General features: G+C 44.0%; 2 protein-coding genes across 9 annotated transcripts in view; one reads left to right on the top strand and one right to left on the bottom strand.

The window, feature by feature from the left end:
* Positions 1-5,843, bottom strand: part of mical2b (microtubule associated monooxygenase, calponin and LIM domain containing 2b) — a 47,487-nt gene extending 41,644 nt beyond the window's left edge. For 4 of the 8 annotated variants that reach the window (XM_076996133.1, XM_076996138.1, XM_076996140.1 and 1 more), the window contains exon 1: positions 5,651-5,843. The gene's annotated coding sequence lies outside the window, so the exon portion shown is untranslated. The remainder of the gene's footprint in view (positions 1-5,650) is intronic. The other 4 variants (XM_076996137.1, XM_076996135.1, XM_076996134.1 and 1 more) reach the window with 1 other exon arrangement.
* Positions 5,844-6,894: 1,051 nt separating this feature from the next.
* On the top strand, positions 6,895-12,198 carry dkk3b (dickkopf WNT signaling pathway inhibitor 3b). Its single transcript, XM_076996141.1, has 7 exons — positions 6,895-7,196; positions 7,548-7,607; positions 7,936-8,010; positions 9,783-9,875; positions 9,950-10,094; positions 11,065-11,215; positions 11,811-12,198. The coding sequence occupies exons 1-7, from the start codon at positions 6,996-6,998 to the stop codon at positions 11,875-11,877; spliced, it is 792 nt and encodes a 263-aa protein (XP_076852256.1). The 5' UTR covers positions 6,895-6,995; the 3' UTR covers positions 11,878-12,198.
* Positions 12,199-14,928: the final 2,730 nt, after the last annotated feature.

A 14,928-nucleotide genomic window follows, 5' to 3' on the forward strand; every position in this document is an offset into this window, starting at 1 on the left:
TGTGCAGAGAACAGACTGGTTGGCTTGGTTTGAAACAGAATCCTACACAAACGTGCCTCATGTAGATGGGTGTGTGAGTCTCTGGTAGCCATCTCACTCATCCTCCCTCAAAGCCTTTCAGTAGTCCCTCAATTTGCTGCTCTAGTGCTCCTCAGGGTGCAAGACTGGCACACTGCACTGACATGTCATACAGAAGTCAGTGCTGCAATATACAAGTAACACACTACTGCATGGACTCACTTTATCACACACACACACACACACACACACACACACACACACACACACACACACACACACACACACACACACACACACACACACACACACCCCCTCTCTCTCTCACACACACGCGCACACACCCCCACTCTCACCCTCACTCTCATTGTGTGCAATAATCCGAATTTCAACCTCACCTAGATCCCTTGCATTTCCCCTCTCATAGTGCCCTTGAATGACTGAATGGTCACAAATGCCCAGTGCCTGAGAACGCTCTCCTAGCTATATTTAACCAAACACAAAAATGGCCATGTAGCAGTGTCTAAAGCACAAGTGTGGCAGCAGATAGACCAAATCAGCAGAATCCACTGGGTTAAAAAAAAACACAGACCCCCCCGCCCCCTTCCACCCCACATTTTGCTGCCAGGCATTACTGTACTTAGGAATCCTATAAAGGCAACACTGGCAGATCGTGGTCAGTAAATGACAGATCTAAATCCAGTAAACATTCATGCAGCATCTGTTACTGTCATCTCGATATGATTTTAACTATCTCTATGTTTTAGAACACCATACAATTCTTCACTTCATTCTTCACTGGAACTGTTGTTAAATATTGTACATATGATTGGACTGGTGCCTTGCATCCTGTGTGTAGTGGTACATATTTATTCTCAGCTCTTCCTGAACGTTATGCACTGCTGTGGGCCGTAATGGCTCACTGTTAAAAATGGAGCCCACAGCTCAGCCAATCAGCATTCAACGTAGCACCCAATACACGATGCATATGAGAAGTGACCCAGTAAGGCCTGTACGTCCACCTCACTGGAACACGTCTGTACTCTGACATGAGGTAAGTGGGGGTTGAAGAGTTGCCTGAAGTGAAATGTATAGTGTAGAGGATAAAAAATAAATGTAACCTGAGAATATCATGCACAGATCTGCAGCTGTATAAAGGGGAAGGGTTGCATTACCTCAGCCTAGACTGCTAGTAAGAACAAGGCCTCAGGAGTGATTTAGATCAGGTAAGCAGAGCAAAACAAAATTTGTTTTGGTTTGGTTTTGCATCAAAGCCATGGTGAAGAATTTTGAAAATAAGAGTTTTAGTCATGTCAACACAATATTACACAAAGACACAAAAGAGCACTGTAATGTCAAACTGTCTGCTTGTTCAAATGTCTTAGGACTGGAGGTCACAGTACGTCTGGAAAGTCCTGGTTCAAAGCAGCATTTGAGAACAGGCAGCCACTCAACGCCCCGCATAACTGCGCAAAAAAATGTGCTGTGCATCGCTGGCCGAGAGAAGGAGGGAGTGGGAGAGAGGGAGGAGAAGAGAGGGAGAGTGAGAGGAGGAGAGAGCGAGGGAGAGAGGGAGAGTGAGAGGAGAAGAGAGGGAGGGAGAGGGAGAGAGGGACAGTGAAAGGAGAAGAGAGGGAGTGATATAGGAGGAGAGAGGGAGAGAGAGAGGAGGAGAGAGGGAAGGAGAGGAAGAGAGGGAGTGATATAGGAGGAGAGAGGGAGATTGAGAGAAAGAGAGAGGGAGTGAGAGAGGAGAGGGAGAGTGAAAGGAGGAGAGAGGGAGTGATATAGGAGGAGAGAGGGAGAGAGAGAGGAGGAGAGAGGGAAGGAGAGGAAGAGAGGGAGTGATATAGGAGGAGAGAGGGAGATTGAGAGAAAGAGAGAGGGAGTGAGAGAGGAGAGGGAGAGTGAAAGGAGGAGAGAGGGAGTGAGAGAGGAGGAGAGAGGGAGGGAGAGAGGAAGGAAATGGGAAAAACAGAAAGTTCTGCCAGCATGAACGGGGGAATGCTGACGAGCATCTCAAGAGTGTGCCAGGAACACCTGAGCAAAACAGTGAGATCAGAAGCTGGGACTCATTGCCACATCTCCCTGCAGGCCCGGCCCAAGGAAGGCTGATCGCACATGTTACTCTAGACATGCCGCTCAGCCTCAAAACAGTGATCTTTACTGAGAGCCCCTAAGCATTTTAGACAGCATTTTCACCTCAGCATTTTCACACAGACGGGAGCGCCTACCAAGCATAAACAAACCTCTACAACGCACAACATTTTAGCAGTTTTTTTTATAGCAGTCTGAAAAAATCGGCATGGCTATAAAGGAATGATTTTCAAAGCTAAGGATTTATGTAACAGCAAACACCAGAGGTTAACGCAGACAAACGCTGCCTTTTGAGAGTCTGTGGTATAAAACTATAGAATGTCAAATTTCCCTTTAGGTTAAGATTGCAAAGGACCCTTTGCAGGCCACTCACTTGCAGTTTAAGGACACTTATCCACAAGTGCAGAGCAAAAGGCAAATGACACTCCTGCACCTCTGAATTGCTCAGAGCGGCATCTGGTCCCTCTGGTCTTAATAATAGCCACTTTCCACATGAACTGCAGGTCATCTCGGACGTTGGGCTTAAAGTGGGGAAGTGGGGGCTGGGGCTGGGGGTGAATGTAGGTCATGCTTACACCCGTAACTGCCTGTAATGACGTCTCTGGAGTACCATACTCTGCTAAGATCTGGTGACGGTTAGCTGGACAACACCCAGAGATTTCCTTCACCCACACATCACTGCTCCATCTCCACCTCCATCAGCCTCCCCACAGGAAGCACGATGAACAACTTCCTGGTGCCTAGAGGAGGGTCTGACCCAACGTGCACATGATCGTTACCATGCCAGTCTCCTGGGGCTGGCCAGTGATTTGCATCTTACTTTGTTATCTACTCATAGAGCAGCTGCAAAGGGATTTTCAGAACTTAACGTCTGATGCTGTGACGTGGAAATTAAGGTGCTTGGTGGTGCCTACAGTTGAAATTACTTAAGATGAAAGACTAAATTAATCTAATATGGAATCCTCGCTGTCTGTAGGTCGGGTTTGAATAAAACAGGCTTTCAAATAGCAACACCACCTTCTATATGGGGTAGAAGAGAATATGATACCCTCTAGTACATAGTAAAGGAACCCTGCAAACATGTCCTTATTTCACATAATGTCTAATAGACACTAAAAGTGTAATTTAGCCTTAAGCCCATGTTAGCAATGCACTCAGTTTCTGCAAGTCCAGCTTGGACCTCTCAGCTCAGAATAGCAAGGTGTCATGTTTCATGTTCCAGAAGGGTGTGATTCTATAGCGATCTGCTGGTCTACACCAAGGCAGGGCCGAGGTCCTGACACTGCACAAATGAAGGCACCTTTGGTAAACAGAGAAGAAACTACCTGTCTTAGAAATTCAACTAGATCCTGCTCTGTGATGTCAGAAATTCAGAAGATGCAATATGAGCTAATCTTAGGCAGACTAGTTTCTCAAGACAGTAAAACTCCCCCCAGGTGTCATTCTGGCCCATGTCACTTAACCTGACACCATTACCCTACTGATTTCACATCCAACATTAAAATGAGAAATGTCCTGGATAATGGAACTTCCTGCTTCAATAATTCTATAACCAGTGAAAGTGAATTGAAGCCATTGTGGTCAAGTTACTTTTATTAGCCTACTACTTTATATTAAACTCTTTTAAAAACTACTTTAAAATGTGCTTCTGCCTTATTCTCAACCATGAATATCAGATAAGATATGCACACACGTAAAGATGATCACATTACAATTCAACACGGCAGGGCACAACTAATTAAAATGTTGAATTATTCAAGCTGACCCATCAGCCTTTTAAGTCCTGACTCAGTAGTAGTATGCATGGCACCCAGCACCCTGTGTTCTGTAGCATTTTACATGCAAACACACCAGTCACTGTGGAAGAATAATTGGTCTTAAACATTAGCCAAAACCAGTCCTCATCAAGTTACAAGTAACTCAGTCATTGTACATGATCAGTACCGGACCTGGACACCACACTTAGTATTAATATTCTACAGCGTGCATATATTATAGATCCAGAATGACAGTGAAGTACACCAGGCTTCCACATAAACAGGCAAGTACTGCTCTATTTTTTGTATAGTACCACACATAACTGAGATCCTCAGAAATAACTGGACAAATAGTTTCATCTCTCATTACGGCACAGTCTTCTAGTGGGACACTGCTTTCCACGGTGGACCAGCCCAGCTCCTGCTTTTCTGCTGTGGCCTTCAGGCACACGTCAAAACCCTCTCTGAGCGTTTCTCTGCATGGCACTGTACAGCTCTCTGTACAGGGACAGTGAGACCCTGAAATGCACATTTCCACTTTGCACTAGAGCAAGGCCACTGTGCTAGTGTATTTTTGTCATCCCCTTCACTGACACACCGGACAGTCCTTATAAGACAGCACCGTGGTCCAGGAAGTGCTCCATAAGACATATCTCACCCTGATGGCCAATAGGAGATAGAGTGTATTGGAAAGTTTGCATGAGAAAAGTGGAAAATGAAGTGTGCCTGACATAATGCAAGGATGGCAGTGGTATTAAGGCCCGCTGGCTCTCTGGGAAACTTGAGTCATACGTGACCTCTTGCATGGTCTGCTTTATTCAAATGTCCAAGATAAAAAAGGAGGTTGGAATATCTGTAGTAGCCAGATCAGATAGGTTGCGATTTGATCATCGGTGACATAACACATGTGTCAGATGCCAGTTTATGAAAGCATAGTTCGCCTGGTATCATTAGAACAAAAAGCAACGAGCAATAATCACTAGACAAATCCTAAAACGTCCCAACTGTCAGTCAACTTGTTAGTCGCCTACAGCGTATTTGTTTTGTAGAGCAAAGTGGTTAAACAAGTAGCCTCCCTTCCATGTGAGACGGAAGTAGTTTCTGCAAAGTGGTCTTAAAAGTTGTGTTAAGACATCTCACGTGAACCAAGGTGGTCTTAAAAGTTGTGTTAAGACATCTCACGTGAACCAAGGTGGTCTTAAAAGTTGTGTTAAGACATCTCACGTGAACCAAAGTGGTCTTAAAAGTTGTGTTAAGACATCTCACGTGAACCAAAGTGGTCTTAAAAGTTGTGTTAAGACACCTCACGTGAACCAAAGTGATCTTAAAAGTTGTGTTAAGACATCTAATGTGAACCTTCTAATCGGGTAACGTGGATCCCACACACGACACACGGTCTCTGAACCAGAATAAAGCACAAATGAAAAGAACTTAGATGAATTTTCATAAAAATATTTGTCTTAAAGCTCGTATCTAAAATCAGCCGGCGTGATCATGGACGGTTGGGGTGAAATATTAAACACTACACTTGATACTGTGGAGAACTGGACTGAAAGAGAAGTGATGGAACTGAATGGAATACGATAGCATACCATACGTCACTGTTTGTATTTAGGGTTTCTTCATGATTATATCCTCGGGTGAAACAAAAAAATATGTAAAGACTTGCTGTAATAAGAATATTTTAACTATTTTTATTAGAACGCTAATAACGCTAAGACAGTTTACGTTTCCAACCAGCGCGTGCATCACACGCGGCGTCACTCCTGTCAACTTACCACTGTGGGACTGTAACGTGGAGCTTCTGCGACTGGTATAATCCAGTGACTTTTCTCTGTCAGCTGTCGTATATATCCGTAAAACGATGAGGAATATTAATCTCCAAAGAAACTGTTCCGAATTAAAACGCTTGATTCGTTTGAAACCCTTGTAGTCAGCTGTTAGTAACGTCTTCACACGTAGCGCGTGAGCCTCCATAGGTTTTATATTGAAAGGCGGAGCTTCGTAGTATTGGCGACCAATCAGAAGCGCGGATAAACTTGGAAGGCAAACGCCGCACTTTCTGGAATTATGTTTGTTGTGAGTACTTGATACTGAAGTTTAGAAGTGCTGCAATATAGAACTCACAGAATAGGGAAGGATGCGGCTAATTAAGATATTTTACTATATTTTGCCTTTTAAACCATATATGTAAGTGCAGACAAAGCCATACGTTTTAAGAGACACAAAAAGAAAACGGTTAGCTGCTTATTTCAAAAAGTACACACACACACACACACACACACACACACACACACACACACACACACACACACACACACACACACACACACAGACAGATGGAGTCCACTGCAGCGCGTGTTCTATTGCAGCATTCCACTTGTCAAATAGAGCTTATGTTTCTAGAAAAAGGGACCAAATATAGGCTTTTATCCCCTCAGCTTAACAATAATCAAATAATCCTTATATTACTTTCCCTTTGGCCCATGAAATATTCAGTTCATTTACTCACTAATATTGCTGAACCATTGTCATTTGTTTTTCGTATGACAAATCTAAACAGAAAACGACAATCACCCACTACTAGAACAGGTGCAAATAATGTGAAAATATGCCTCAAATATCGAACAGCTTGTCCCTTATCGCCATCTATAGGAGAATGAGGAGACGTCAGATGGTTTCTGGGTTCAAATGCTGGGTGTGGTGTGGGTGGCCTGGCACGGCTGCGATGACTTCTCATGAAGACCTCAGGTGACTTCAGATCAAGTCTTTATATTACCAACATGTGACACATTTTCAAAAAACATGAAGAAAGGTTTGCAAGCAAATTGCTTGTTTTTTTTATTATAAAACATTAAATAGCCAGTGGAAATATACCATTTCTAAATTACTTGTAAAGAATACAGCGAATTATTTAATAATGTGATCCTTAGTTCTGTATTGTACAGTAGGCCTATATTTAGTTTTCTGGAATAGTGCGCTGTCGCTTTAATAACGTGGGCATTTAATGGTGGAAGCCAAAAGCCTTTTTCCGGTATTTTTTTCCCTTCGTAAGTTTCCAAATAAAAAAAACTCATTGGGACAGAATCTCATATCCTCGGGACGTTCACATACGCCACAACGATGCTGATATTTGCGCTGTTTTCGGTTTATCTGGGCTGTGCGGCCGGGGGAGCAGCGAGAGGAGCTGATGTTGATCCTCCAGATGTCCAGACGCTCCAGGCGCATGTTGCGCTGGGACAGGCGACTCTCAACGAGATGTTCAAGGAGGTGGAAAAACTGATGGAGGACACCCAGCAGAAATTACAAGACGCTGTGCATCAGGTAGGAGACCCAAGAAGACCACCTTTTGGGGAAGAACTGGCAAAACTTCACTCTTCTGGGCGAGTTTTACGAAGAAACACATTGGAGCTAAATTTAAAATGTACAAATTGTAGATTTATTATATAATGATTTTCAAGTCATTCCAACGAGCTATTTCGGGGACTAGGACACAAATGCATATGCGGTATTTCCCACCAGATTAATCTGACTTTCGTGCTGATTAATTTAAAAATAGCGGTAATAATGACTACGCTGAAAAAATGAACTTTTAACCACTAGTGCAATTACTTGGGAAGCGCTTGCTTTGTTAATGCCGTGCTGCTCTGTTCTGTGTGCACAACGTGTTTTTAGATGGAGAATGAGACGTCCAGATCTTTGTATGGGTACAATCTGCCTTCCAGCAACTACAAGGTGTGGATTAAGCCTCTGAAGAAAAACAAGAGTACTCAGTACATGCACACTTGTATTCACGGTTGGACTGGGCTGGTGGGAAGGGGTGTGGGGGTTGAAGGTTATTCAAGTTTTCATGTTTAACAGTTAACAAGGTATTTTCTTCCGAGTATAACGGACGTTTCTTGAACATATAAGCACAGTTCCTCACACATATATTTCTAGTGTCATTTGCATCAAGACTCAGTCCAAGTCTGTAAAATTGGCCCATAATGGCCACCTGTAAGATATTAGTTTTAGTTGAAGCTTTTATTTTTTGGCTTGTGGCACGTGGTTGTTTCCTCTCAAGGAAGCAGACGATCAGGCGGGCGCGAGCTCCTCCCGAACCCTCGTTCAGACCAGCCGCTGGAACGAGGTGGACCACGTAAGTGCCTTTAAATTGTAATCAGTAAAGTGTATTTTATTCATGGTTTTTCAGTAATAACATATGCATATTCTGTTGTCAAACAAGATGCTATTAATCATTCCCACAGATCAAATATAGAAGTATTTAATGGATATTTGAGATTTAATTCCAAAATCCAGATGTTGCCACAAAATGGCATTTGGACATACTGGAGTGTGCTGCTTCTAAACTCCCTTCCCGGATAACCCGTACACATCACCTCACATAACTTGTGTTCACTCCTCCAGATGGAAGTTGATGCATTCTCTTGGCGCATTCCATCAGTCAACACCTACAGCACTTCCTCACAGAGGTCTATGTATGTGCTGGTAAAAGCTGGAGACCTCTGGGCTGGGCCACAGAAGGGCAGACGGAAAACCTTCTGCCTTGTTACTGTCTGCTGTCAGAGCTCAAACTCTGCAGTATTGGGAAAGATGAATCACACGGGTTATGATTCATTATTTAGTTCTTGCACTCCTGTTAAGGGCTTTTTCTTTGCAAACTGTGCTCGTAAAAGTGCAGGCGGTTTATAATGCCTGAAGCATGTGTTTTTACACTACAGACTGAAGTCCTCCTAATCACTCCCACATGTGTAGACACACGAGACAAAGTCGGCTTTGTACCAGGTATTACTGAAAATGAAAAGCCCCGACACCAATGCAGAAATGGTGACGTGTTGACCGAGGCGTTAATGAAGTGCCGTCTACAGCTGAGGGGCGTCTGTGTTGCCCGGGGTGTTAATGACCCCACGGAGGGCAGCAGCACTGCGGTCGTTGTTGGGCACCTGGGCACGGTGTGGTGTGATCACACAGGCTTGTAGGCATGTGTGGGCTGGGCGTACGTGTGCGTACGTGTTACAGCTGAGCTCACCTGCAGGACAGATGCCAACAGGAAGAGTTTAAGAATGGCCGTGTGCCCAGTGTGTGTGCAGTAAACTCACACTGAGGGTTTAGACGTTTAAACACCTCCATCGCCAGAGCTGGTTAGTCGTCATTTTGTTTCGCTCTGCCCACGTAATGCTCGCCTCTCTGTTGTACACTGTAGTAAGATGACTGAAACAAGGCTATTGTGTTAGTGCTAATGAAGTACCAGTGGGTCTTTATTCGAGTCCTGATCCGGGGAGGTGAGGTTTGGAGAGGAGCGAGCCAGGCCCGTTTGCTGCGAAGGCTCTAACTCTAAAGCCGGGAGGGATCGTGATTGCTGGTTTGGTTTTCTTTCTTAAAGCGACTCGCTTGAAAAAGACTTCACACAGCAGTCTAGACGCCATTACTCTGGAGGACATTAATGCTTTGATCTCGGCCGGGTAGCCGCCTCCCCTGTGAATGTTCGCAGACTGCATTAAAAACATCATCTGTAATCACAGCACTGGACCTTCCAGCACATTCCTGCTTAGGATGAAGCAAGCACAGATGGTCCGATATGTGCGAATGCATTAATACACCGTTCAGATAGTGATGGCTGTGTCTGTTCTGTTGTGTAATGAGGGTGTGATGATGTGTAATGTTGTCTGGAGGAGTCACTATAGTGTCATGTTTCAGTGGCAAAATACCACCTCGAAACATTCTGACCTGTGAGCATAAAACAGTACACACACATACGTGCAGGATATATACAAATGTTCATGCATTGTGTCTTTCTCTGTAGGAATTCTTATGTTTGGCTCTCACATTTATGGCAGTATATAAAGGGATGATGGGTTATGACCTCCCACAAGATTCTAACATTTGTACAACTGTGCCGTTTATGTCTAGGAGTGTCTGATAGATGAAGACTGTGACGAGGACAGCTACTGTCTCTATGAGCTCAGCAGGTCCCAGTGTGTCCCCTGCAGGACCACAAATACGGTGAGTGATTCATATCCAGGTTGAACAGGCACCGCCGCGTTCTCGGAGATCTCACGGACTGCGTGTGTTCGCAGGAGTGTGAGAAGGACCAGGAGTGTTGCGGGGAGCAACTGTGCGTGTGGGGCCTGTGCGCGCAGAACCGGACCACGGGCCAGTCCGGCACCATCTGTCAGCAGCAGAGCGACTGTGGGTCCCAGCACTGCTGCGCCTTCCACAGAGGTGAGGCCCGGTACCGTGGACCCCACAGGTCCTGCTACATTCATCCTACGTCTGCAACATTTGCCACAGGCCGTCATCCAGTGTGCTGCTAGTGTCTGGATGCTCTAGTGCTCTAACTGGAACACCACACTCTCACTGCTTTCCCAGAACCGAGCATCATCTTATTAGCAAGTGTCCAAAATAATGACTGCCCTCTAACTCTGTAAGGATGGCTTGGCTTTTTCCAAGGGTTGGTCTGCTGCGTTTGGGGTCATCCCCTCTCCAGCACACCCTTTGGTTAACTTCATCATTCAGTGATTTGGGTACTAGTGAATTGCAGCAGCACTGGGAACTGTGCAGCCTTGAAGTCTTTGGCCACTGGGAATCAGGAGACACGAGACTGGAAGAGTCACTAAACGTGTCCAACAGTGTGTGGCATATGGTGTACGACGTGGTCAAATGTCTACAATGCACCGAGTTGATTTCTCTAAGCAGAAACATGCTTTAGCACTGAATAATTCTGGAGTGCAAAAATGGCTAAAAATCAAAAGGGAAAATTTTTTTTTTTTTTCTTTAAAATATCAGCTTTGTAGGAAAACCAAAACCTCATGTGGACCTAAATTCCAGGCTCAACCCCTATACATTTGAGGTTCATTTAATTTTCTAACTGCAGTATTTATCCTGATCCGATGTTCAAATTTCACTCACAGCACAGCCATGTGTAGAGTTGTAGGGCTCATTCTTGTCTGGGAGAGCTGGAACCACAAACCACACATGGATAACTGGGTCTCTCGTTCACTGGGGGAAAAAAGGGTTCCCATCCCATCCATCCAGCTTCCTTGGAGAAGCAGGATTGGCCATTGTTGATTGGTAACTCATTGTAATTGGTTGATGCATACAGCATGCCTGAAAACAAGACAGGGCCATCATGTGGTCATTAGGACATGTATGACCTAGTGTGTGAGATATCCGCCCCGTTGTGTGTGTGTAGCGTTCCTGTTCCCGGTGTGTCGGCCCCGCCTCCAGGAGGGACAGGGCTGCCATGAGCAGCACAAGCAGGCGCTGGAGATGATGCTGTGGGACGAAGAGGCACCGCAGGAACACTGTCCCTGTGCTGCAGGACTGCAGTGCCAGCCAGTCGGGTTAGGATACACATACACACACACACTCCTGCAGTGCCAGCCAGTCGGGTTAGGACACACACACACACACACACACACACACACACACACACTCCTGCAGTGCCAGCCAGTCGGGTTAGGACACACATACACACACACACACACACACTCCTGCAGTGCCAGCCAGTCGGGTTAGGACACACACACACTCCTGCAGTGCCAGCCAGTCGGGTTAGGACACACACACTCCTGCAGTGCCAGCCAGTCGGGTTAGGACACACACACACACTCCTGCAGTGCCAGCCAGTCAGGTAGGACTGTACATGTGCGCACACATACACACACACAGTCCTGCAGGATTGCAGCATCAGGCAGTCAGGTAGGACTGCACATGCATGTGCACACACACACACTCACTCACACTGCTTTACTGATAATTGAAAATGTTTCATGCCATGAATGTTTCATGTTTGGGCAAAAACATTTGATACTAGACATCTGAATGCTAACGTTTCTGACAACTGAACAAGTGCCTAGTTTTATGAATATGTAGATCAAATATTGATCTTTCATTTGCATGTAGTATTTATCTACAATGTACATTTTTACATTACAGCCAAGAATCTCTGTGCGTTGCTGAGGTGAAGTTATCCAGAGACGGCAGGAGACGAGATGGCCATTAATCACACCGCAGCTTTTAGTGGCATTTTAATTATTTTAAAGTATTCCCTTTTTCTTGGTGACAATTTCTGACCTGATATAAAAAATATATGACTATTACAATTTAATTTGTTTTAATACATTTTATATGAAATATATATAAATGGTGAAAGTTTAGACTTGTATTTATTGGTAAATTACTGTTGTATAATCTTCAATGACTGACCTAGTCTTATTTGGCTTTTTAAGACTCAAGTGCTTTTTTCCTTCAGTTAATAACCAAGTGTCAACACTACTAAAATCTGACTACAGCAAAAACAAAAAATAAAACGAACATTCACCAATTTTTGTTGCTTACTCAATTCATGTCTTCCATTTAATTTTGGCCTTCATTTTACAGCACAGTGCCAACACGGACACTAGATGGCAGCGTGCTACAGTCTAAGGAGCGTCACATGCAACAGCAGGTGTAGTGATGCGTGGGTGTAACCTGGGTTTGGATGAAATCTCACCAAGGCACTTGGCAACCATTACTGAATGACTTTTTTAAAGCACCTAGGTCTGGTGGCAGTGTTTTCATCAAGTTCTTCATATATAGTCTATCGGCATGACAGGAAGCACTTGTACATGTAGTTTAACATACAAGGCTTTCGTCTCAGATGTGGATTAAGTAGTCTACCAACTGATTTCACAGTTTATTTATTTTATTTTTTTGGTTTTACAAACACAAGGCACCCTTTGATTTTCCTATCAACATTTACTGTGGCAATATTACTCCATGAAAACCTACACAGCCCAGCAGACTTGCAGTTACAGAAACCAACTCATTGGACAGTTTTGGGAACACAAGTCTTTTGATTTGCCATTATGTTAACATTAGAAAAAGCCAAATGATGCTCAGATAAGGCAGACGAACAGAAAATGAGACAGTGACGGTATATTGGCTTTGTCAAAGCCTCAGTATCTGATTGCAATCTGCTATAGCAGTAGGACAGAAACCCCAGGTACATCACTCCTGTCAAATGCCCTTTGAAATGAGGTCCTAGTCACATGGTCTGTGACATCACCCAAAAGGAACAGTCACCAGTGTGTCAAAGGAAGTATTCAAATATAATGAAGCACAAAGCATCTCTATCACTACATATACAAGAGGAATTGCACTCAAAGGTGGACTTCAGAAAATTCAAGATAATTTTAGCGTTGTGATTATTCATTATGCTTTAAACTTTGATGTCAATGGATTTAGAAAAATATATATTTTTAATGGTCCTGTACAGTTCATTTGGATATAAATGGCTATTTTATTTAAAGGAATAGTAATGCCTTTTCCTGAACCCATCTGTGATTCTTGCAAAGGACCTTACAACTGTGTTTTACAGGAGTGAAACTTGCTCCACTGTTTTGATGACCTGCATCAGTACTGCTGCCTCTGCCTTGAAACCTTCAGCATTCACTCAGTTACTGCAAGCTGGACTCCCCACCAGAACATCACACAACCATCACTACTCCTTTAATGGAACTGTATAAGACTGCAATACGAATGATAAAAACTAGTATAAATAATCCACATGAACCCTTGGGATAACCACCTCCCAATCACCCAACGTTACAAAACATTTATGCTATTCTACTCATACAAAAGACTTGTTAAACATTTTTTAACCCACCACATATTTGGAGTCACGTTCCGAAAAACAACAACAAAAAAAAATCCCCAACAAACAAACAAAAAACAAACATAACCAGGTATGAGCTATTATAAAAGGATACTCAACATTATGAATCACTTGGACTTCCTGCACTGGTTTCATTAAGAAAATGTTTTGATACCAAAATGAATTAGACCTATTTATTTTTTCTTTTAAATATAGTTAAACTGCCTGTGAAGAAAACAACATGAATGATCGACATTTGGGTGAAATTCCTCTTGTAGGAACCCCCGAAACCCCCCTGCTCTGCTCGGTGGCTCCTCCTCCGTGTGGTGGCCCCTCCCCCTGCACCGATCCACCAGACAGTGTACCACCAACAGACGGGTATTGCCGCCTGAGGGCCGGGTGGAGGCGAGGCTACATCCATCCTCCTCCACCCTCCCCAGTGTGACGTTTTCACAGAGCACGCTATGACAAACATTCAGAGAAACGTGAGCACATCAGAAGTGACAAGACCCTGTCATACGCAGATCTGGAGGGAACTTGTATACGCACAATATATACCCTGAAGATTCTTTCCTTCAGAAATAAAATATTCTCTTGGTATTTATTAAATTCTTGCAAACTAAAACAGTACAGTGTATATATTATGAACTAAACCGTTGTATACACATGCCGAAAAAATGAGAGCTTTTTCCTCCGCAACATTTCAGATCCATTCAGGACAGATGTACTGGTAGACGGTCCTAGATGTACCAGTCAACTTCAAGCTTCCTACGAGACCAGGTTGAGCTGGATCAGGACCACAGTGTTTTGACAGTTGTTTTGTAACATGATCACAATAAAGAGGTCAAAAATCACCAGCCTCGTTCACTGCTGCGGGAGTTACACAAAGCTTCCATCTGACCTTGAGTAGAGAAGAACGGTGCCGTCATAGGGACCTACTGACTACGAGTTACTGAAGCACATTCAAACAAAAGCAAGAAATGGTGATTCATTTCAGAAGGTAACAGAATATAACTTGGAGGAGACAAACACGCATGCGCGCGCGCACACATACGCACACCAATCCATCCATCCATCCAACCGCACAGAAGACCTCAAATGGTCATATACTGCTATGCCGACGTAGCTAACTAAAGCTTACTTTACTCACTGAAGAAACAGACCTTGTCTAATCTGCATCACAGAACGTCCCCCTCCAGAAAGCAAAGCCATTGCTAAACACACATCCATAACGTTTGTGTGTTAAACTACCACATGTGAAAAGGGTCAACACAACAAACCCCAGAGGACTGGATAACTTAGTACAACAATACTGTTACAATGGCCTGCTTCCTGCAATAAACCCAAGTGGTCAATAACTTGAGAATGAGAAAAAATTAAGGGGGGGGGGGGGGGGGGGGGGGGGGGTAAATAAAAAGT

This window comes from Brachyhypopomus gauderio, unplaced genomic scaffold (assembly GCF_052324685.1).
Source record: "Brachyhypopomus gauderio isolate BG-103 unplaced genomic scaffold, BGAUD_0.2 sc365, whole genome shotgun sequence".
In the NCBI taxonomy this organism is placed as follows: Eukaryota; Metazoa; Chordata; class Actinopteri; order Gymnotiformes; family Hypopomidae; genus Brachyhypopomus; species Brachyhypopomus gauderio.

Excerpts from the sequence above, each read along its gene's own strand:
- dkk3b (XM_076996141.1), top strand. The coding sequence starts at position 6,996 with ATGCTGATATTTGCGCTGTTTTCGGTTTATCTGGGCTGTGCGGCCGGG. Across the intron at positions 7,197-7,547 it reads TACAAGACGCTGTGCATCAG|ATGGAGAATGAGACGTCCAG; the intron begins GTAGGAGACCCA and ends ACGTGTTTTTAG. Across the intron at positions 9,876-9,949 it reads CCTGCAGGACCACAAATACG|GAGTGTGAGAAGGACCAGGA; the intron begins GTGAGTGATTCA and ends GTGTGTTCGCAG.